The 23252-nt window shown below is 45.5% G+C and overlaps 1 protein-coding gene across 3 annotated transcripts in view; it reads left to right on the forward strand.

Annotated features, from left to right (window-relative positions):
• Positions 1-244: 244 nt before the first annotated feature.
• Positions 245-23252, forward strand: part of FAM117A (family with sequence similarity 117 member A) — a 41839-nt gene continuing 18831 nt past the window's right edge. For all 3 annotated transcript variants that reach the window (XM_036879690.2, XM_057501376.1, XM_057501374.1), the window contains exon 1: positions 245-476. In XM_036879690.2, coding sequence (XP_036735585.2) covers positions 281-476 — 196 coding nt within the window. In that variant the 5' untranslated portion in view covers positions 245-280. The remainder of the gene's footprint in view (positions 477-23252) is intronic.

Below are 23252 nucleotides of genomic sequence, written 5' to 3' on the forward strand. Positions count from 1 at the left end.
CAATCTCCGCTCTACGGACGTCGAAAAGCAGGCGGGGAATGGAATGGGGGTGGGGTCTTGGGTTGGATCGCTAGGCACATTAACCAGTCATCTTCTGGGAAGGGAAGAGCGGGGCGTGGATTGGTTAGGAAGAAGGGTCTGGGGATCCATAGGCCAATGAGAGTCCTGAGTTGTGGGGGCCGGTCTCCGCCCCGTAGGGCAGATAAGCAGCCGCAGCGGGGGTTGGGGGGCTGTGTGGGACTCGCTGTGGGGCCAAGGCGGGCTGGCTGCCGGGCGGGCGATGGCGGGGGCCGCAGCAGGCGGCAGAGGCGGAGGGGCCTGGGGGCCAGGGCGCGGAGGGGCCGGGGGGCTCCGGCGGGGCTGCTCTCCCCCAGCCCCCGCCGGCTCCCCCCGGGCTGGGCTGCAGCCGCTCAGGGCCACGGTCCCCTTCCAGCTGCAGCAGCCGCACCAGCGCCGGGACGGGGGTGGCCGCGCAGGTGAGCGGGGCCTGGAGCGGGTGCCGTGGGAGGAGCCGTTGGGGGAGGGGGGGCGCGTGACGACAGGGAGGGGTACGGGAAAAAGCGTGAGGGGTAAGTGGACCGGTGCAAGGGAAGAGAAAGGTGGTCTAGAAGAAGTCTGCGAGGGCGGAGGGAGCGAGAGGGTCCGTGAACGCGGCGTGCACCGCGGGGACTGTGATCGTGCGGGGAGTTGGGGCCGGGAGGTGAGGGGAGGGACCCGGCAGATGGAGGCTGGCTTTGGGGGCGTAACCGAAAAGTGGGCAGAGGTATTGTGTGGGGGTGAATGGAAGATTGCAGGGGTGGCAACGAAGTGTGAGGAAGGAATGAGTAGCGCTTCATGGGGGCGCCCTGTGCAGTGCTGGCGCTGGAGCGTGGAGCCGGTGGGCGCTGGAAATCTGCACGGGGAGGGGGAGGGGCATGGAGGAGAGCCCCGTGGAGCCATGTGTTACTTCTCCAACTTGAGTTTGGCCCCAGCATCCCGTTCTACAGCTCTGGAGTGCCTTTCTCCTCCACCTCGCATGCACTACCCTTTCTGCCACCTCCTGGAGCTAATTTCGTGTAAACCAATGGAGTAAGTTAGTTTAACGGCTTTTGCTACGGTACAAACGCTCCGCTCCAGTTGCCCTACATTCCTCTTGTGTAGCTCAGAAGTTGTGTGTTCCCAGATCATTGACCTGCTTAATATGGCTGTCTCATTCTAACCATTGTGTGTGTGTGCGCGCGCGCGCGTGTGTATAGACCTGGGCAGTTTGCCCCCTGCCTTTCCCTCCTCCCCGCACCAAGACTGTTTTGTCCTGGGCATTGCCAGTCAACGTGGCAGTGGGGTGAGGGCTACAATCAAGAACACTGTGGCAAATACCCCCACTGTCTAATAGCCCTGAAATGGTGTCTTTAGAGCCGCTTGATGTGGTGGGTGTGGGGAAACTAGGGAGGAGCAAGCTCAACCTTGCTTTCACACTCAAAGCTGTGATGGGTTCCCCACAAGTGTAAGCAGTTAGGAATGGGAAAAGGAACCTACTTGCATGAGGAGGTTGGCAATAAGTTGAAAGTGAGGCTTGCGTTTGATTCACACCAGATGTGAAAAGATCATTGCACCCTTCCAAAGCCTCGGAGTCTACCAAATATACAAAAGTCATGGTCCCTGCCATCTAACGGTTAATGACAGCCTCTAAACCAGGGTTTCTTGAGCTTTTGTGATTACTAGGCTTAGTTGTTGCACATCCCCCTCCTGAAAGTATAGCTGCTACAGTGCCTTCTTAGGTAGTAATGGGATTAAGAGGGTCTCAGAAGTAGAAAGTCCCAGTCTATGTGGACCTCATTGTAAATGTTAGCATTGTATTTTGGAACCCAGAAACTTGGTCAGATTTTGTAGGTAGCAAGATGGTGACCCAACTAGTAAAAAAAATGTATGCCTAGAATCTGGTGGTGTTGAGGAAAGCAATGCCCAGACAAACTCATGCCTATCATGAACCATAAAGCAAATCACAAGACTACAAACTTGTTGGTTTTGTTTGGGCTTCCTTGGAGTCCAGAGAAGTTAGTAGAACAGCAAAGCACCAGAAACCTGATCACTTAGTAGAAATCAACAAAAAGGCTGTCTGTGTAGCAGCTGGAAGTCTATTAGCAGTCATATTTTATGAGCACTTATTTTGTGTCTACCATAGAACTGATATGGAAAGGACAAACACTGGTGGGTGCTGTGGAAAGAAGAGTGTAAGTTTGGATGACTGGGATCTTTACACGGCCTGTTCTGGGCCAGAAGCCCTAAGATACTGGTAAAACTATAGGAAGCTAGACCTCTGTGTAACTTGTCAGATGATTTAGGACAAGTTGGGTGGTCTCTTACTTACAGATTGGGCTATTTTTCCACCCATTAGTTTGTCAGAGGTGTTAATAAGGCACTTAGCTGGTATGTAGTAGAATTATCTATAGATATTCAGCGAGGCAGGAAAAAAAGGAAAGTTAGAAGAGTGCCTGAGTCTGTGGGCTTCTTTGTGGCCAGACATTAAGGGAATGTACCTGGCCTTTGGTTTGGAAGCACTTCTTGTCATCTACATGTTAATTTTAACCTTTGCATGTTTTCAGATTGTTTCTATTCCTTGGCCTTGAGAAGTGGCAGAAGTGGTTTCCTCTACACCAGAAGGGTATATGTGATAGAAGGAAATGCCTTACAGTCAAAAACCCTTAAGAGAATGGCTTTGGGTGCTGGAATGCCTGGGTTTTGAACCCAGGTTTTGGCATTTACTAGCTCTGTGGCTTGGAGGAAGTTAATTTCTGTGCCTCAGTTTCCTCATCAGTTAAATGTGAGTAATAATATCTACATTGTAAGAACCAAATGAGTTAATAGACGTAAAGTGCTTAAAACAGGGCCTGGCACATAGAAGGTGCTAGAAAAGTGTTTGCTGTTGCTTAGGTTGTTATTACTCTACTCACCTAACCAAGGTGAGAGCACTGGTGGCTAGAGCCCATTGCATTTTCAGGCTTCAAAGAGCAAACCCATATTGGTCTGAAACCAGTACTGCAAGTTTCAGAATTTCAGGGCCTCTCTTTGCACTTTTATTCCCTCATCTTTTAAAATGAGCTGTCTAAACAGGGCTCTGAAACCTAACTGTTTTTAGAAGGCATGTAAGCTGGGACTGGGTTTCAGGAACAATTAAGTATCATCACTGTTTCTATTTCCCATCTCAGTGATGTAGTGCTCAGGGCTATGCAGTTATCTCTCCACCACACACCATGTTGTGTTCTTGACAAGATATATTAGACCTTATGAAAAAGGGATTATAGTGTAAAGAGCAGAACTTACCTTCTGTGGACATTCATCCGTAAGGGATGTCTTCATAAAGTAAGGAATGGCTTAATTTTTATGAGCCTGGCCAGGGGGGGTGGGAGGCAGGAGAGAATAGAGGGAAAAATGAAGGCCAACTCTAAGAAAGCTAAGAGCCAGCAGTGGGTAATAGAAAACCTCGGTAACTTTCTTGCAGTTCCCCCTTTAATTAAATTCTCATTTGTGTCTGTGTTAATGGGAAGCTGCAACTTTTATGTTCTTCTTACCCACTGATGGACAAAATGGGACGAGTTGGTGAATTGTTCTGGGTCCCAGTCTTACCTATCCTGTTTAGTGTTTATCTCCATAACCCTAGAATGAAGATGTTTAATCCAGCTTTGCAAATTCTTCTGCAGTAGACCCACTCCACTGGGGCCAGCTGGGTGCAGGACGAGCCAAATACTGTTTCTGTACCTCCTCTGCTCACCAGAACCATCTTAACCAGAGGTTGGCAATTATGGCCTGCAGGCCAAATCCAGGCCCCTCCCTGTTTTTGTAAATAAAATCTTATTGGAACATAGCCATGCTCCTTTTAGGTGATGTCTGTGGCTGCTTTTGCATCACAACGACAGAGTTGAGTAGTTTTGATAGAGATCATATGACCTGCAAAGCCTGAAATATTTCTACAGGGCACTTCATAGAAAAAGTTGGCCTACCCTTGTCTGGATGTTGCCGACCATTATTCCTAAATAAAGATCAGGTTCAAATGTGTGTAGTATACACCTCTTCAGAAAACCCTAAGGGAGTAAAGAAAACTAACAAGCCCGTATCCCCACTTGGGTATTTTAGGAGACAAGGGGGGCATCAGCCTCCAGTCAGTTCTCAGTCTTCGTGGAAGATCAGCACATGCAAATCCAGGCTGCCTATCCCCACCATTGTCAGGCAACATATGTTCAGTAGACATAAACTCATTTGGATTTACATAAAAGCTTAACTGTTAGTCAAATTTTGACACCCACCCCAAACACAACAACTGGCAACTGCAGGGAACATATTTCAAAATCGGATGGAAATTACTGTAGGCTTATCTCCTATTTTGGATTTTTCTCGTTAACCCTTTGTTTTTTTCTGAACAGATCATTGAGAGCTGTCAGTAGTCATGGCTGTGCTGAAATACTGGCTTCCATAGGAACATAGGGACAAGGAAGGGCTTATTTCAAATGTCAATTAGGTTCTCCAGGATGGCCATTTCAGTGAATATAAGGCAGCATTGTTACTAGCAATGCTATTGGTAATTATTAAACTCCTTTCCTTGCAATGTTTCAAAAATTTAGTCTTTATGGGATGGGCTTTGTGCTAGGTATGGAACACATAAAGAAGGTTGCTTTTTAGAAGCCTGAGAGAAAGCCCTCATCTAACCATGGTCCTTCTGGACCCTGGTGCCAGAAACAGCCTGAAGATTAGAGTGAAGTGCAAGTTTTCTATGCCGAAGGAGCCATATTGCTGTAATGAAGCATGGGGGTGCATTCTATGCCAAGGAGCCATATTGCTATAATGAAGTATGGGGGTGCGTTAAGAGCTACAATTATCCTTCAGAAACCCGACTGAGTAGCTTCTCTTTGAGAAGCAAACACTGCCTAGCTTGACACTGGGAGCTTGCTTTTGACAGCTTTCCTAGTATCTGGTACATGGTCTGTAAAATATACCACTGAAGTTTCTGAATCTTAAATATTATCACCAGTGATAGCGTCCTTGAAATTGGGGGCTGCAGTGCCTAACTATCCCTTTTAGTACCCAGAGAAGTGGGGGTTTGTGTATCCTTCAGTATTTGGGATAGCAAAGGATTATATATATATATGGGAAGGTCTCCACTTGTGTAGCATAGAGCTAGGAATCCGTGGAGGAGGGTTGAGAACAACAGTAGGGTGTGATGTTAACAGGACATCATTCTCTCCGGTTCCAGATATAGACAGATGGCTAGAAAATTAGAGACAGGATTGCAAAACTTCCATAGTTATGGTGGCAGTATGAGTGTTGCCAAAGTGGTTGGTGGGCTTTACTAGCCAGAGAATACTTCACGTGCATTTTCTGTTAGTTTACACTGAATGGTGTGCTGGACACCAGAGCCACACTTCCTTGATCTTAATGGAACTGTTAGAAGTCAAGCGTTGTCCTCTGGATTCTTACAGCTCTCAGGTAGAACCTTTGTACCAAAGGATTCAGACTTTAGGGTGTGACGTACTCTGGGGGAAGGTCTGGGTTTTGCGTTCTTAGGGACACTATCACATATCAAGTGCAATTTGAATTAGCTCAAATGCTTTAGTGGATTTACCTGGGCTTATTCTTATTGCACAGGCAGTATGGAGCCTTTTTAAGGGGCTAGAAGGGAAACCCCCGCTTCCTTCCCAGTTCATAGTGGAGGTGGGCTAGTTTTGTGGGTCAGTAAGTTTTACCCCACTCTGAGATGGGTAGGAGAGGGAGTCAGGAAGAGCGGAAGCAGAAAAAGAAATGAGTGGGAAATTTGGTCAGCTTTCCACCTCTACCTGAGTTGTATCCATTATTTGGTTTGCAGGGTTATGAATTAACCAAACGTTAGCTGAATCTATTCACATGGTTAGGTCAAAAACAAATCCCGATCTCTGAGAAAAAAAGCGTTTTGGATTTTATTTGAAGTTGTAAATTATCTGTGCTCCAGTTCCTCTCCAGTGGTGTGGAGCTTGTGAAGGAGCTGTTGTTCTTGGGAACAGCTGTATGGTGGGAAGTTCTGCTCAGCTGGCTGCTCACACTCAGGCCTCCAGTCCATGGTCTCCATTCAACCTCCTGGTTTTGAAAACTCTTCCTAGCACTTGGCTTTCTCCTCCACACTTTTCCTCAGGGTCACTTCAAAGCTGAATGTTCAGCTTGGAGTCATTTAAATGTTTATCCGCAGGCCTGAATAAGCCTCAGTTGGCTTTTGCCGTGTGAGAGCACCACAACCAATCAAGGGTGGCTTTAATGAACTTAAAAGAATGCTGTCAAAGTATTTCATAATAGGAAAACTTTTAACTCCAGCCCCTGGGGAACTGAAGTCCAGGCTCTGTACACTTACCCTGCCCTTTCATGAGCTCCAGACAGCTGACACTGGGGGTGGATGGGATGTCTTGGGTTCAGCGCTGCCTACACGTTAGTAATTCTTGCTTCCAGCCCTTAATAAAAGGGGTGGAAGTTGGAGGCCTGGGAAGACTCATATCTGGGCTTTAGTTAGTCTGAAGTGGCAGGTTTGCCATCAGGGTAGGGGAGTTTTCTTTCACAGGCTGCCTGATTGTGGCTTCTTAGAGGAAGAGCAGTATTTGCAGCAGTTTTAAGTTTGTGTTGCCTCTTCTCTGACCCTCCCTGAGTTTCCTAACTGCAAATGATGCATGGTTTTTTGAAGGGCTAGGGGATGGAACTATGCTAACCAGCACAGGTCTAGTCTGCTGCCAACTCTGCAACCTGAATCCCTTATCATCTGGTCCTCAATAAAAACATGCAGGAGAGCATTGAGGCCTGACCTCCTTAAGAGGTGAAGGTAGTGTGAAACTTGCTAACATGTCCACAAGTGAATAAAATATAAATTCAAGCTGGGGGAGGCCTAGAATGAAGAGTATTCAGTGTTCGGGTTAATTAGAGAATCACTGGGATGTTCTGTGTAGGGTTTTCTTCTTTAAATTGGCCAGTGTCATATTCTCCTAAGGTTAAATTAAGTTTTTGCTCTCTGCTTTCCCTTCCCTTTCCAAAGTGCAGCCTTGTCTGGTCAGCTGTGTTCCTTAACTTTCCCAAATCTCTTCAGTCCCTTCTGCCCCATGCTGGAAATTGTGTGCCTGCCTTTTTAAAAGGTAGGCACCTCATGTTTCAAGCTCAAGTGCAATGGAACTTACCCTGCAGCTTGGACAGATTTGAGTGTTTTTGCAGAGGGAGGGCCAGGGCAGATGGGGAGTGTCGTGCTCAATAAATACTTGTTGGATTGAGTTGCTGGAAAGGCAGCAGGGGTGGGGAGAGTGAGCCACACTTCCCCCAGGCTCACTGGAAATGGTTTTTCCCACTTCTGGTCCCCACACACTGAGCCCCCTTTATAATACCTCTCTGCAGCTACTTCCAAGGCAACCCCCATTCCCCCCCAAAGTTAGTGTTCTCTCTCTCTTTAAATCACTGCGCTCTTATTCATCCTGGTCATTGGGCTTGAAGCCCAGCTGGTGGCAAAGACGTGGCATTTCCATGGATGTCATCGCCCAGTCTGTAGGTTCTTGTCCCCACACACTTAAAGCCAGAGGGTGAGCTTGGTCAGTTAGTTACAAGCTTGATCCATGGAAACAGCCAACCTTTAGGATTTTGTAAAAAAAAAGCCAGACTATACTGGCTTGGGGCTTAGAAGTGGATAATGGGTGACAGGCCAAGGAGACCGAGATGAATGCTGAATGTCCTTCACTCCAGGTAGACTTGCACCAAATTCCTAGTTGTGCTGTAATGTTTAGCAAAGGAAAGCAGGAAAACGAAATCTGAACTGGTAACTTTTTGAGGCTAGGGAGCAGGGACTGTCTTTTGGCCCTGGGGTGACTTCCGAGGTGTGATCAGACTGGAAGCCCATCTTCCAAACCAGGTACCATCCTGTGATATGAAGTTCTGCTGTTTGTCTTTTTCTTCCCCCCACCAAATGGGGAATGCTGGGTAGAGCTGCTCATTATTATTCTCCAAATCTTGGACACATACACTGTCATCCATGGAGTTCCCCTGCCTTTAAAGGTGCCAACCACCAGCTTGGTGGCTTAGTCAAAATGATTTTATAAACCTGCTTGGCTGAGGGTAACTTTGAGCAGAGTAAAAATATGATTAGGAGGTAAGAAAGGCCACCTATCTTACCTCTTCCTCCCTTCTCCATTCCTCCACCACACACTGGCTTCCCTTTAAGAGTTTTCTGTGTTCTGTGTGTGTTTGATCGCCCACACAGCTTTGCGAGAACCACTGCTGATAACACGTGTGCTCCCTGCCCCACACCTGTGAGCTGGCTGAAAACCTGCTGCACAGCCTCTGTTTGGGGATTGCCTTTGTAACTCATACCATCAGATAGGACATACAAATGGGTTGAGGGTGGAGGTGCATAGCATTTGGCATGAGAGATTGGATGCAGTCAGAGAGCTTTCATAATATTTAGAAACTGGGGGGAGACTGAATTTAGAGACTAGGGGGAGGAAGGCAATGTAAGTCACATACACGTGGTTTGTGCACATCTTAATGCTGAGAGCAGCCCCTGGACTCCTCATTTAAACTGTGATCCTGTGTAGTTTGGTGTTCACAGAAGACTAAACTGGCTGCTTCTGTGGGAAGAGTCTGAATCCCAACTCTGGAAGTCCCCCACAATTCGTCCATATTTTTCAGGGCAGTTGAGAGTGTAGCTAGCTTAGGTTTTGACCACGTGCCCCACTTGTTTAGCTCTCTGTTGCTTACAGTATTCTCGAATGCTTCCTGTAGGTGCAGGTGGTCATTTACATGTGTCTTGCCAATGGGTTTCGGCCCTGGGCAAGTTCACTATGGATTCAATGTGACTAAAGAAATGACAGTAGAACATTCTTGAGATGAAAGGGTTATACCCAACTTTATTTCCACGGTGGCAAGTCAATCACTAGAATCCTGTCCACTTAGAGCAAGTCTGCATGCAGCAAACCAGTCTCCGCCTCTGGGCCTCTCTACCTGCGCAGCTGTCTCAGTCTCTGTCCTCAGCGCTGTCACCAGTTCAGCTTCTGCTCTCCTGTAGCCTTGCAGCCATGCCACTGTGTCGCCGAGAGTGCTAGGTAGAGCTCTTTATATAGAGTCAATAACAAGTATTGCCCACACGTGTCTAATGAACTAGCCAGCCAGGGCCAGGTGACAATCCTGGCCATAGGAACCTTCACTTTATCCACAACATGTTTGTGCAGATAAGGAAACTGAGGCCTAGAAAGAAAGTGACTTACCCAAGACCATGTGACTAAAAAGCCCTTTTGTATGTGATTCCAGGGCTATGCCCACATATGTGTGGCGAGTCGGTTGTGAATTTCCTCCCAAGCTGACATCTCTGCTGCCTGCCCAGCACACACCCAGCCTTTGTTTCCATTTTTTTTGTAAACCTGTATTACAGGGGCAAAAATTCATCTGTTCAATTAGCCAAAAGATAATTGGAAAGGAAAATGGGCTCCTAAGAAGTCAGTCTGTTCGTTCAGCACCCAGTAAGTGACTGTCCACTTGGTGTGGCTAATTGGAAGATGATGGATATTACATTGTACGTGAGAGATGGTCGTGGCTTTGGAATGTTTCCAACTGGTTTGAGATACTCAATTTCCATGTGGAATGAGAAGCTAACCAGGGACAGATAGGGCCCCAGGAGGCAGGCAGGGTTTTCCTGCCCTTTTTGGGGTCACGGTAAAGGTTACTGAACTTGGGGCCATGTCAGAGAGATACTCTTTAAGATGGAGCTTATAGGAAAAGGAGTCTTCTTTATGTGTGACTGTGTGGAACCCAACAAAAGCACCTGGGAATTAAATGTGTGGTGCGTTCCTGTGCTGGGGGGGCAGGTGCAGGTGGCATTTTGTTATGATGACAACTTAGTCTTCCATGTAGGGAACCCGTGGTGCAAAACCTATCTCCTACCCCTCCCCTGCAAGCCATGCTTTTTCCCGAGCATGTCCCCCTCTCCTAGCTTTAAGTTAACCAGGAGTGGAGTCATTGATACATGATAACGCCTTTAGGAGACAAGCATGTGCCCAGTAATGGGAAGAGTAGAGACTTGAACTCAGGAAAGAGCTCCATCTAGGACTTGGTATGGAGGATTGTCTGGCCTGTTTCATAGAGGTTTCTTAACCCTCCCGAGAAGGTTATGGGTAGCTCTTACATCTCTTACTAAACCAGATTTTTGTATAGAATTCTTGAATATTTGGATGACCATATGCTTATGTGGAACCTTTCTTTCCCAGTTACTTCCCCACTTCATAAGGTAAAATCCCATTATAGCAAATATTATAAAAATGATTCTGTGTAATAAAGCTATTTCCATGGTTCATATAAATGCTTTGTTGTGTTTTTTTGTGGTTTTCATTGCCTAAAGAAAAAGACAAGAATAACCGTCTTATGTAACAAGTACTTTTTCTGGTCCCTGTCCATGTAATAGGTCAGCCCTAAACCAGAACACTTGAGTGCTTGCTGTTTGCATTGGCAGCAAAGAGAAGGGAGCCAAGCTATGGAACCGTCACCAAGTTGCAAGGAAGCCCCTCCCCCACCAGCCTTCTCTTCATCCCGAACCTCCCATCCTCTGATGCTTCCTTGTTGTTTTCAAGCAGAACATCCCACAGAAACCCAACAAAGGACAGTATGTGTGTGTGTAGCTGAATACGAGTTGTGTCTCAAGTGTGAGCATGTGGGTGTCAAGTATGAATATGGGAGAGTGTGCACATGTATATGAGAAAAAGTGCACGTGAAAGAAAGCAAATGATACAGCAGGTGGAGCAAATGTTGAATAAGAGGCGAATCTGGGTAGAGGTTATATGGGTGTTCTAGGTACTTTTCTTGCTCTTGCATCTCTACGTTTGAAATTATTTCCAAATAAAAAGTACAAAAAATGAATATATGCTAGACTAATTTGACTGTACCAGGAGTTTTCTTCTATCATCTGTATGACATCTATTATTCTCCCCGTTTAACAGATGGAACAACTGAAGCCCAGAGAAGTTAGGTGACTTATCTGAGTTCATGTAGCGCCTTGGGGCGGAGGCAGGATTTGCACCCAGGGATTCATCATTATAGTAGGCCTCCTCTGAGGAGACTGCAGCCTTACGACTTAGCATCAGCTTCTGAGAACGAGCTGTGTGTCTGAGCCCAGTCTCTGCCCCACGTTGACCCAGCAGAGGGGTCAGCAGGGTTGCTGCAGTGGCTGAAGTGCACTGAGCATATTCATGATGTCCAGGAACCTTCTAGGGAAAACTGCTTATTCTAAGAGACACTCTTACTCTCAACTCTCCTCATTTCTTAAGTAACATGAAGTCAGAAGCCTATCTTGCACCAGAGCTGTGGAGTAATACTGCTTTGCATCCTTATAGTAGAGATAGATCCGAGGGGAAAGGGAGTTGAGTTTGGTTTAGAAAGTGATGCCAGGCTATGGGCATGGGCCAGACAGCTTCCTCAGCTGTGTACTGGGCAGTTTGTGGTACCGAGTGCCTGGTAAATATGCAGGGGCCTGAGGATGGCGTTTGTATGGTTTAGCACAGCACATCTTACCATGAAGACAGGAGTTACAACCTCACACACAAAGGGAGGGCTCTCCTGTAGTCATTGAAGACCTTCCACTAACTATAGGGCCCAAGGAGGGTGGATATAGTAATTGCTAAGCAGACGGAGTTAGAGGTTTGGACCTGCCGTTAGTTTCCTGGCCCCTTTACTCTCACACCAAACCACATGTTACACATCTATCTCTGCTCCTTGAAGGCATGTGAATTATTCCTGATACTTTTGCTCACTGATATTTCCCCATTTCCAGAATTAGGGTAAGTGAGTGAGTTCTACTCTACTTTTTAACATTGAAAAAAATGGTTTTTGGAAAATCTTTAGTTTTAGTATATGTCCTTTATCTGAAATGCAGCCATCCTGAGCCAGGACTGTGGTTAAATTGGCATAAAAGAATCTTTTTCCATGGGCTCCAGCCAGTTATGTGAAATAGACCCAGAAGCATTTGCTGTATTATTATCGTAGTTTATATACTTAGATTGTTTCTTAGGCAGTTATGAAGTTATCTAGGCTATCCCTACTATTCTCTGATTGTTCTTGGCTCTGTCCTACCCCAGGTAAGTGCTGGATGGATGGCATCTAGCATCAGGACAAGATGCAGGAGGATGAGAAGAGGCTGCCCCTAATTCCTGTTGGGTTGTCTGCCACTTAGAGGTCTGTGTTGGAGCTGCTGTGCAAATGGCCAAAGCCTAGAGGGGACCACGACAACTGTGACTTTTCCTTCCAGTTCTTAGAGGTGTAGATAGGATGTCTTGGTAATTAACATCAAAACTGTTCGGCTGGATCAAATTCTCCTTTTCAGGAGGAGAAACCTTTTCTTTACCTGACTTAAAGAGGAAGGTGACATTACTGTTAAGCAGCTCTCAATTTCAGAGAAGATACAAAGCTCACTATATGCAGAGAAGATGGTATAACTTGTCTTCCCATGATGTGTGTTGCCATGTCCTCCTCTGTCTCTGGAAGCACAGTGGAGGGGTGACCTATGAGCATCCTTTGCTATGAAGTCATCAGTGGTCTCAGGGATACATTGATGGTAGAAAAATCTCCCCGATGTCATGCCTTTCAAGGCTCTTTCTGGAGGGGCCATCTACCTGATCTTGCTTTCCAGACTAGGTTTACCATGGAGGTACTACATAACCTTTGAACCTCTCTTAGGAGATCTGAACAGCCAGCACTACTGAGGCTTCAGAGCAGGGCTGCGCTGGAACATTGCCCAGTACATTTTGAGGATTTTCTGTCAGTAGGGCACAGCTTGGGGATTTGCCTGGATTTGACGTCAGGCTGGGTCAGTTGTAGAATGTCAGAGGCCAGGCAGGGAACCACTGGGTGGGATGTAGTAGTCTCTTGGGTATCTCCTCTTTGAAGCACGGGATACAGAGTAGAACTTGAATCAGGAAATGGAGATAACCAGAGAAGACTTTCTGTAAGTGGGGCAAAATGGTCCGTCCAGGTCTCCTGGGCTGTGAGAGTTGAGCAGAATAACCCTCATAGGATTTTATGCCCTGAAGGCAGAACAGATTCTGCAACTGTACCTTCTTGGCCCTGAATAACTGAGCAATTGTTTTTTATAAGCCCCCCCTCCTCACCTCCCATCCCAGGGCAAAATGAACCTGAGTCAGGGTGAAGAGCAGAGATCCTGACAGGTACCAACCTAGTGAGGTGGAGCCTGCCCTCTGAGCTGTGCTGTCTACTCTCTGGTTACTCCCAGTTTGTCCAGTCATGTGACCAGACCTTCTGCTTGTGGTTAGCCACAGGTAAATTGAGCACTATTTATACTCTCCAGCTTAGGGGAGGAGGTGGGAGAGATCATCTGGGAACCCACAACACAGCTGTCTGATCAGCGAGGGTAAGGCGAATCTCCCTTTGACTCTGTGTCTTTTTTTTTCCCCCCTTAATGCATCTTGCCCCAGATGATAGCATGGGCTCTGAGCTTTCAACATTGCTGAATTGGTCAGTAGCCATCTCTTACTTACCTCCAATAGTTGGGGAATTCTAGAACTAGAGGACGCTCAGACTCATCTTTTGCCTTATATGAAGATTGAGATATCTGGGGGTATGTAATGGTCTCTCCCTGGAGCTGTTCAGGGGCAGACTCTACAATCTCCCTCATCCAGTTGTGATTAGCAAAAGAGTTCTTCCTTCTACCTAGCTAGATTCTCTTGTATTCTAACTAAAGTGTTTTGACTGTCCTTCATTTTTCCATCTACACAGAAGAAAAGTTAAATTCTAATTCATTTCACCTTCCTTCTGTGATCTAGCTACCTTCCCCTTCCCCTTTAGTCATCTTTACCCATCTTCTCTGGGTCCTTGCTCGTTTCTACATTGCTGTTGAAGAGCAATAATGGCAAAAGAATGCCCAGAGGTAACTTGGATGGACATACCTGAGGTTATATCCAGTTCTTACTGTGTTTCTGGACCTATAGGAACCCCTTAATTCTGTCTACAGTCTCAGTCTTGCTCCTAGGATGATGTGACACTTATTAAAAGTGTCCTTCACTTGGTATCTTTGTTCTACCTTGTACTGATTTACATCTTTCAATTTCTTGTGTCAGGTTAAGCCTCATTCACTGTTCACTTATTCTTTCCTGCCTTCTCATTCCCCAAATTAGAAGTCCAGAGCAGTGACCCAATTTAATTTGATGCCAGTTTGCCAAGATTGAAATGCTGAAAGGTTTAGATCCTTACTAAAGAGTTGAGTATCTGTCTTCCCAAATTAAGCCAGTTCTTTTTTTTCCTACAACTTTATCTTGGGAAAATTTCAAACCTACTGAAAAGCTGTAAGCACAATGCACACCCATTTATCTTTCACCTAGACTCATCAATAGCTTTTTGCCACAATGGAGTAATCTCTCTCCTGTTCTGTGTATTATGTATATGCATGTCTGGACATAATACACACATGTGCCTCCATAGGTGCCTTTTTGGTGAACTGTTTGAAAACAAGTTGGAAGTATCATGGCACTTCGTCCTTTACCTCCGTGGCATCTCCTGAGAGTGGGGACATTTCCTCTGCATAATCACTGTTTCTTTGCCACACCGAAGGAAGTTATCTATAATTTCATATCATCTAATATACAACCTATTTTCAAATTTCCCCTTTGATGCCTTTTGATCCAGATCCAATCAAGATTCTCATTTGGTTATTTCTTTTTAAAAAGTGTCTAAAATCCCCCTTGGTTTTTTGGGGGGTGCGTTGGTTTTTTAATGCCTGAGTTTTTGAAAGGTGTGAACCAGTTGCCTTCTGGCTGTCCCACAATCTGGATTTTTCTGCTTCCTCATGATGGTATTTAACTTGTTCATTTATTACCTGTTTATATCCTGCAAATTGGAAGTTAGGCTTGGGGCCTGATTCAATTCAGGTGAAACATTTCTGGCAAGAACATTTCACAGATGAAGTTGTGTACTTCGTAACAGATCACTGTGAGACACATAATGTTGGAATGCCATTACTAGTAATGCTATTTGGTCACTTGAAGTGATCACCAGATTTGTGATTGTAAAAGTATATTATTTTCTCAGTAAGTGGTTTATGGGGTGATATTTTGGCATTATTTAAGTACTCTGTTCCCCACAACATTTCTTCCAGTAGTTTGGCATCCATTGATGATTCTTCCTCATTGAGCTGTTACTTTGGGAGTTGCTTAAAGCCAGATCTGATGAACACTACTGGACATGAGTATTGACATAAGCAGTTCATAAGATAAAAAAAATTTTTTTGTTTGGATTTTGGAATCATTGGAGGAAGACAACAAAATGGGGCCATTAAAGTCTCAAAGTCTAGGTATTTTGTGGCTTGGGCTGATACTAAATTGAGTATCAGTTGCTTACACATATATTGCTGTCTAGCAGTTTGCTTGAGGACCGGGAGAAGGCAGGCTGGATGGAGCTAAAAACAAGTCATGGGTTGTTCACAAAGCAGAAATTATTTTGGCTGTTTGAGAGTTATCTGTAATCCTATTCTTTTCTTTTTGTTCTTTCACTCACTTTCCTCACTCGTAAAGGGATCCCTCATTTTTTTAATTGTCTTCTTCCTCTCCTTGGCCCACCCAAGATGCCCAATGGGTAAAACGATATTCCCAAGACCCAGGTCTGATCACCCTGATTCCTAGCAAGGGAAAGGACTAGCACCTTTCTAGTTGATGGAGTAGGTCCCAAACCAAGCAGCCAAGCAGTCATACTAAGGTGGGAAATGTCCTCTCAAATCTTTGTTTGGGGAAGAAAGGCCTGCATCTCAATTTGCTCTGTGGCATTGGAGAAAGCAGTTTACCTTCTACATGAGGATCTGTCGTGGGTCCCCCAACCTGTAACACCTTGGAAGCTCTGTGCCTTGTCTGTAGGAAAGTATGGGGTGCACACATTCAGAACATAAATCCGGGTACAGTTTCAATCACAGTTGGATGTCATAGATGAACTGCCCCATTCCCTGGTTCTTCTTACTTCATTTATCTTAAGCAACTGTCTAAGAGCTGATGATATCCTAATTTCTCCTGTACTCAATAGGAATCAGATTGTTGTGAGAAAAGAAGATACTGAATGGTTTATGCCTGTCCTCTGAGTTTACAGGCCACCAGGAATCCATCACTCCCAAATAACCATGGGGTGAGGATATCATTTTTGGGGGGGAAGAGGGCAAAGGCTATGTGCTATTTATGCTATTGTTGCAAAGACCAAGTAGATCCCAAAGGAAAGCATGCTCCAATCAGTAACTGCTAGTGTTTTGTTTTATTTTAAGAATGTTGAAATCCTACAGAACTCCTCCTCAGAGAATTCAGATAAAAGGTGAAAAGTTCACACCACTTCCTTCTCTTCTAACTTTGGTTTCTTGAGAATAGAGCCAACGTCTAAGTAACTGCTGTCTACTCCTTTTATTTATACACACGCACACATGCACACACGCACACATACACTTTGGGGTCACCGTTTTCCTCCTTGATGATACAAGGAATTAGCATATTCCTTGTTTTACCCCCCAGTGACATCTCCAGATGAGTTTCTCCTGGTCTCTTCTCTCCAGCTGTCTCTAGATGTGGTCTTCATCCTGGGAAGTTAGACACATAGCCAGAAATGCTTTCACTTGAGCTACACATTTAAGTTTGGAGTTAGTAATTATTTGAGGGCCTGGCTGAGTTATTCATATATATACAAATAATCATCACTCTTTTTGGTAAGGGAACTGTGATATTACTCATTTTTTCTCTTTCTTTTTAATCTAGTTTCTTTAGTTTCTTCTCCCTGTTATGGTTGAAGTGAGTTATTGCTTGGTGTTGAAAGAAGTGTTTAAAGCCCCAGGTTTAAATTTCCCAGCTGGAATGGATGGGGTCGTCTTGGGCTTTCCAAAGAGGGCTTCTAACTCTTGTATAGTCATATTGGGGATTTCGGTTTGACCACAACTTCCCTCCAAAACCCACATGTCCCTGAGTTAAGCAGTTAAGTGGCACTGGACCACAGGGAGCTCAGTAGACTGCCGGTACTATTCAATCCCGACATACATACTGAAATGGAAAAATAATCCCTGTGAAGCTGCTAGGAGGAACTTCCCCTGCTTATTGCAAAGCTCTTATTGGGGGAATATTTTGAAATTCTGAGTCTCTGTCTTGCTTTGCTCCTCTCCAGATTAATAGCCCCACCACTGCCCCCCAAAAATGCTGGATCACAGCTGGGAGATGAGACAAGGCAGAGCCTGCTTGCTGCTTCGAAGTCCAAATAGGTCCTGCCTCAGCCTCCTGGGCAACCCTGGTCCTGCCTGCTTCTCCTTCTCACGTGAAGACCAGTGGCCACCATAAACAGGCTGCAGAAAAACATGTATATTAAAAAAAAATGCGTATGCATACATATGTGCATGGAGAGAGATCAGGAAGGATATGCTCGGTGGTGCTCTTATTTTTCAGTTTTTGCTCATCTGCAATTTCTTATTTCTTTCAACATAATGTATAAGTTCTGTTATAAGAGTTATTTTCTCTTTAAGAGGGAAGGTGGAAGACTAGTGCTAATAATGCTTCAAAGCCCAACGGCATGAGAAAGTGATTCATTACTTGTTTGTTGGACCAGCTAGTTGAGTTTTTGCCACATGTGAGGTCTCATTGGCTGTCTCTCTCTTCTTCCATCTATAGATCTTGAGTGTTTTGAGATCACCAGACCTCATGCTAATGGAGGATGAGTGGGCAGTATCCTTGTCTTAATTACCAGGCTTCTTTTTCCTACACTGCTTCAAAGATAGTAAATCAAGTGAAGTAGCCCCCGCTGGAGCCCAGCCAGGACCCTTTTCAGGGGCTCGTTTCTTCTCCTAAGCTGCTCAGTCTCTACCCCGGAGATAGATAGGCTGTCTCTGGCCAAGTTGAGAAGGGCAGCCACAGACGCCTCCCTTCCTGCATCATCTGCTACCTTCCTCCTTCCCCTCGTCCCTTCTTGCTCTTCTGGGAGCATCCTTCTCCATCGGGTTCCTGGGGTGGGGGGTCGTTGATGTAGTCAGGCCCAAGATGATTTCCACTCAGGAAAATGAGGGAACACAGGGACAAATTGTTGGTGCTTCTGAAGAGGTATGGGCTGGGGGAACTTCCGGAGTTGTGCCTGGCAGGCTGGTACTTAGGGATTGTGTCAGCCTTCCCCACTTCATCCTGTCAGCTGTTCCTTGTCCTGCTCCTCCTGTATCACCAGTGCTCACAGAGCTGGCTCTTGATGGGCGCTCACGTCCATTGTGATGATCTGCTTACCGAAGGAATCAGGCAGTGTGCTGTGGTGTGCCCAGCCCCTCTTGGCCCTTCTTGATTCAGTGTCTTGTCTGCACTGTGTCCCCCACCAGCCCCTGACACACACACTTGACCACTGGCCCTCTCCACTCAGAGCTCCCTCTCCCCAGAGCCATACAAATGCAGCAGTCGGGAGACTGGGCCAAGTGGCTCTGGAAGATAGCACCTAAGGCTTCTTATCTCCTGTGTATGCTGTTTTGTTTTGTTTTTTCCATTTGCCGTTGCCCAAGAACCAAAGCATCCGCCACTGCTCAGCCACATGGTGAAATGGTCTGGCCCCGAGCCAGGCTGCTTCGCCAGGTGGTTGGGCTGTGGAGGCTGCTGCATGCGATGGGCTGATAATACCCTACAGTGCTGTAAACAGGACACTCCACCCTCCCGCAGCCACCCAGCTGGTGCCCTGGCAGCCTGCTGCTTTGCCATGGCCTGTCATGATAGGGGCGTCTCTTCTTAGATAGGCGAGCTGATTATCCTGTTCCCTCCCCCTGCTTCCCAAATCTGAGAGGGGTACTTCCCAGAAATGAAACCAGTTCATCTTCCAACCACAAACAACCGTTGTGACTTCTCAGTGCGTCCCCTTTAACCATAATCACACAATTGCAGGGCAGAGCCCAGTACCCAGATCTTTCTGGTTGCCCATGAAGGAGAAGCCCACGAGTCACTATTTCAACTATAGTCTCATGAGATTTCTTAGGGAATGTGCCACCTGAGGATTACCTCAGTGCCCAGCACAGCTTGCTGCTGCCCACATCTCCAGGCAGCTTTATTTCCCCACTGGACCATTTAGTCAAGGTGGTGTCCATGCTGGGTCAGACCACCACTAGTAAAGGAAAGGGCTTTGACACTAAAGATATGGTCCTCCCAGGGGACAGTGGGGGCTAGAACTTTCTGCATGTCTTTTCTGGGTAGTCTCCTTTTTCTAGGCTGCCTCATCCCCACGTTTAGTCCTACAGGATTGTCGTGGGGCAGGGACGAAGTGACGTTAATTGGTTTGACATATCTAATGAAGACCAAGCATTTTTGAATCTCATCTCCTGTTCTTTACAGCATCCTTAAGAGGTAGTTTAGGCTGGGATTGAGCTGCTGCTTACCAAATGGGAGAGCAGGCCCAGTGAGGTTGCACGGTGTTGGCCGCTGTCACACCGCAGTGAACATAGAGCTTCAATTAGAGCAACATCCCTCACCAATGAGTCCCTGTCAGACATTCGGGGGCCACACTGCTGCAGCCTGTAGCCTCTTCGAGGCACAAAACATGTCAAAGTCTGATTAGGGCATTGGTTTGTGTTGCATTTGGGGGGAATTTGACACCTCACCCTAGCCCTTAGTCAGCTGTGGTGCCCAAATTAGCAGGTGCTCAACTAACCATTTAGGGTGAGGTTTTTGAAATAAGTGGTGGACTTTTTTTCCTATTAAAATTTAATCTTTGTATTTTTTAGTGCCTCCCTCCCTTACTTTCCGGGCATGAAGGAAACATGGCATTTCAGTCTCCTCAAAGGGACCAAGACATGCCAAGAATCTAGGAGTTTGGGAGGGGAGATGGGGCCTTGCTGAGGGCTCTGAGACGGAAGGCAATTCTGTCACCCTGTGGCTGGCTGGGAGCTGTGCCAGCACCCTGGGCTAGGATGTGGTCACTGTAGCAATAAGGCTGAAGCCCAGCTGTCTTATTTTAGGGAAAGAAAATGAACCAGGTCCTCCAAGTTTGACTCACATGTAGTGAAATCCTTTCAGGTCTAGCAAACAGAAGGGGGTCAGAGGCTGCTGGTTCTGGATTGGGGACTTGGTTCTCCCTGTTCCTCTCTTTTCCCCCCTTCCTCCCTTCCTTTCCTTCCTTTTTTGTTTTTGTTTTGTTTTCGTGTTACTTTTTTGTATATGGAGGAGCAAGTCACGATCCATGACATCCTCAGAGTCTTTGCGAATGACTTGGGTCAGAGATGACCGGAAAGCATGTGGAGTTGACCAAAATGGGTGGTTGGACTCTAACACCAAATTCCAGGATTCTGGATCCTCCTAACCACAGGAATAAAGTCCCATCTCTGAATACTGCCCTTGAGATTGGATTCCCACTATACCTCACGAATGAGGTGGGGATATGAAGGGTAATGGGAACTGATGGAAAGCGGATGGGGTTTAAATTGTCCCTAGGAGATAGTAGAATCCTTTACCCTTGTTTTCAAAGACTTCTTCAAAAACAAAAACACCCCAAACAAAAAGTTGTTACAGGCACCCAGGACAGGCTGCCATCTCCTTCCTTACTCCCCTCCCCTGAATAGGAGCTAAAAAGACCACCCTTCCTGCTGCAGGTGTCTAGCAGGTGTCCCTGCAGCCTCAGAGGGCATTCCTGATGCAAAAGGGCCATGTTCCCCCATTAACTGATTTAGGAGGACGGAGGCCTGGGGTAAGGCGGAGGACTGCTGCCAACTTAGTGGGCTGAGTGCAATCCGAGACTGGGTCTCCCTGCCTTGGTTTTCTTGTCAGTCCTTCCCAGCCCCTTTTAGAGTTGATGGGAGAGTAAAGGGTTACCCCCATGAAAGTACTTAGTGAGGCCGGGGCTAAACTCGAAAGGCCTGTATAAACACAAGAGAGTACTTAGGGTCTCAGTAAGGAAAAATTATATAGGAGATTTTTGTGACACCTTCTGCCTAGGAGCTAGGAGAAGCGACTCCCTGAAATCTTTCTCCCCATCAGTCCTTTCTCAGCCCTGGGGTTACAGCCCTCTTCCTTCACACAGTGATGAAGTGTCTGGGGAGTCATGGGCCTTCTGGCCTTTATGCTAGGCTCTTGCCCACCTGTTTCCCACTGCCTCTTCACTGCTGTGTCATGTGATTTTGTAAACTTGCTTTCCAGGGTCCCCGCCTTAACTGTGGGCTACTAGAGATGGCTTAGGATCACCAGACAGCACTCTTGTGTCTGACGGGGCTTCCAGTGTGAGTCAGAAGTGCCCAGAGGTATCCGATTGCCACTTTTTCATCTGAAACCCAGGATAAGAAAATGAGGGATTGAAATGCTACTGTAGATGAAGTTGGGGCTTGAACCCAGCATGCCTATCATGGGTCTCAGTAAGTAGGCGACAAGACACAGGGAGGGAAGAGGTTGGCCTTCCTGAGCTTCAGAGAGAGGAAAAGACAAGCAAGTCTGGGGCCTTGGCTCATGCGGAGTGGGGTGAGCATGGATGTACAATGCAAGCAACATAGAATCCATGGTATCATTGGAGCAGGTTTGCCCTCATACTAACAGTTTTTTTATTTTATGCAAATACTTAGGTACCTGTCTATTGCTGCTCTTCGCACTGTGTGAGGTGATAAATTAGAGATACTCACTGGCAGCAGGTTGTTGATTATCTAGGGGTTACAAATACCCATAATCCCAGAACAAGGGTGGTAAGTACTAAAAGAGTACAGAGTACTGGAAAGTCAGAGAATCCTGAGACATTCCTTCCAAGAGATCCAGAAGGCTTCATGGAGGTAGAGGCCATTAGGACAGACATGTCAGATTTCAATCCTGGGCACTTGTGCAAACCTCAGAGAAGGGAAGGTCTGGGCATGGGTGGGAAGGGCTGCATAGTGGTTTATACAGGGCATTGAGACCTTGAAGAGTGATCTGTAAGGGGAGGATAAGTAGAACTAGAACATGGGGCCTTGAGTACCATCTTTTGAAAAAGTCCCTAAAGAGTTTTAACAGAAATGTTATGATCACTTAAAAGGATGTGTTGTAGGTCAATATATGTTTATTTGGAAAGTTGTTTCTGGTATATGGTGAAAACACATTACAAAATAATATACAGCATCCCATTTAAAAATTTTAAAGTACATATACACATAAATATATGCGGGAGGTAAGGCTTACAAGGATATCTATCTCATAGTATTATTAGTGATTTTATCTGGATATTTGGATTTGAGATTTTTCTTTTTGCTTATATATTTCTTGACTTTCTATAAACTTACTACTTTTGTAATTACATCATGTTTAATTTGTTTTAAATAGCACACATAATATATAATGGCTAAGGGAGATGACTTGGAAATATGCCAGGAATTAAATGAAAACTGAGACTGAAACTTGCCCATGCAATAACATGATGTACTGCCCATGCAGTAAATTGGCGGGGGAGGGACCTTCTCAAATGTCCAATAATATGGGACTGGTTAAGCAGACCACTGTGTATCAACCTGGTGGAATATTATGCAGTCATATAAAATGACAAATATCTAGATTGTTGATATTTGGAAATGGTTATATGAAATGGGTAGAACAAAGCAGAAGGTAATATAGTACATTTCATATCAATTACAACTGTGTCAAAATGCATGTAAATACTTAAATGGATTTGGAGAATGTAGATAGTATTGTTAGTGTCTCTTTTTTTGTTGTGGTGAAATATGCGTAACATAAATTTTACCATTTAACCATTTTAATTTTATGATCCACTGGCACTGTGTTCATACTGTTGTACAACAATCACCACTATCCATTTCCAGAACATTTTCATCATCCTGAGCTGAAAATTTGTACCCATTAAACACTAACTCCCATTCCTTTCTCCCCCTAAGTCCCTGGTAACCTCTATTCTATTTTCTGTCCCTATAAATTTGCCTATTCTAAGTACCTCATATAAGTGGAATCATACAATATTTGTCCTTTTCTGCCTGTTTTTTTTTCATTTATTGTGTTTTGAAGTCTCATTCATGTTGTAGCATGTGTCTCAATTTCATTCCTTTTTGAAACTAAACTGCATTGCATGTACATACCACATTTTGTTTATCCATTCATCTGTCAGTGGACATTTGGGTTGCTTCTACCTTTTGGCCATTATGAATAATGCTGCTATGAACATGGGTGTACAAATATCTCTTTGAGACCCTGCTTTCAATTCTTTTGTATATTTACAAAAGTGGGATTGCTGGATCTTAAGGTAATTTTATGTTTTAACTTTCTGAGGACAAGCCAGCCTGTTAGTGTCTTTAATATAAAGCTTTTCAA

Source organism: Manis pentadactyla, chromosome 4 (assembly GCF_030020395.1).
Source record: "Manis pentadactyla isolate mManPen7 chromosome 4, mManPen7.hap1, whole genome shotgun sequence".
In the NCBI taxonomy this organism is placed as follows: domain Eukaryota; kingdom Metazoa; phylum Chordata; class Mammalia; order Pholidota; family Manidae; genus Manis; species Manis pentadactyla.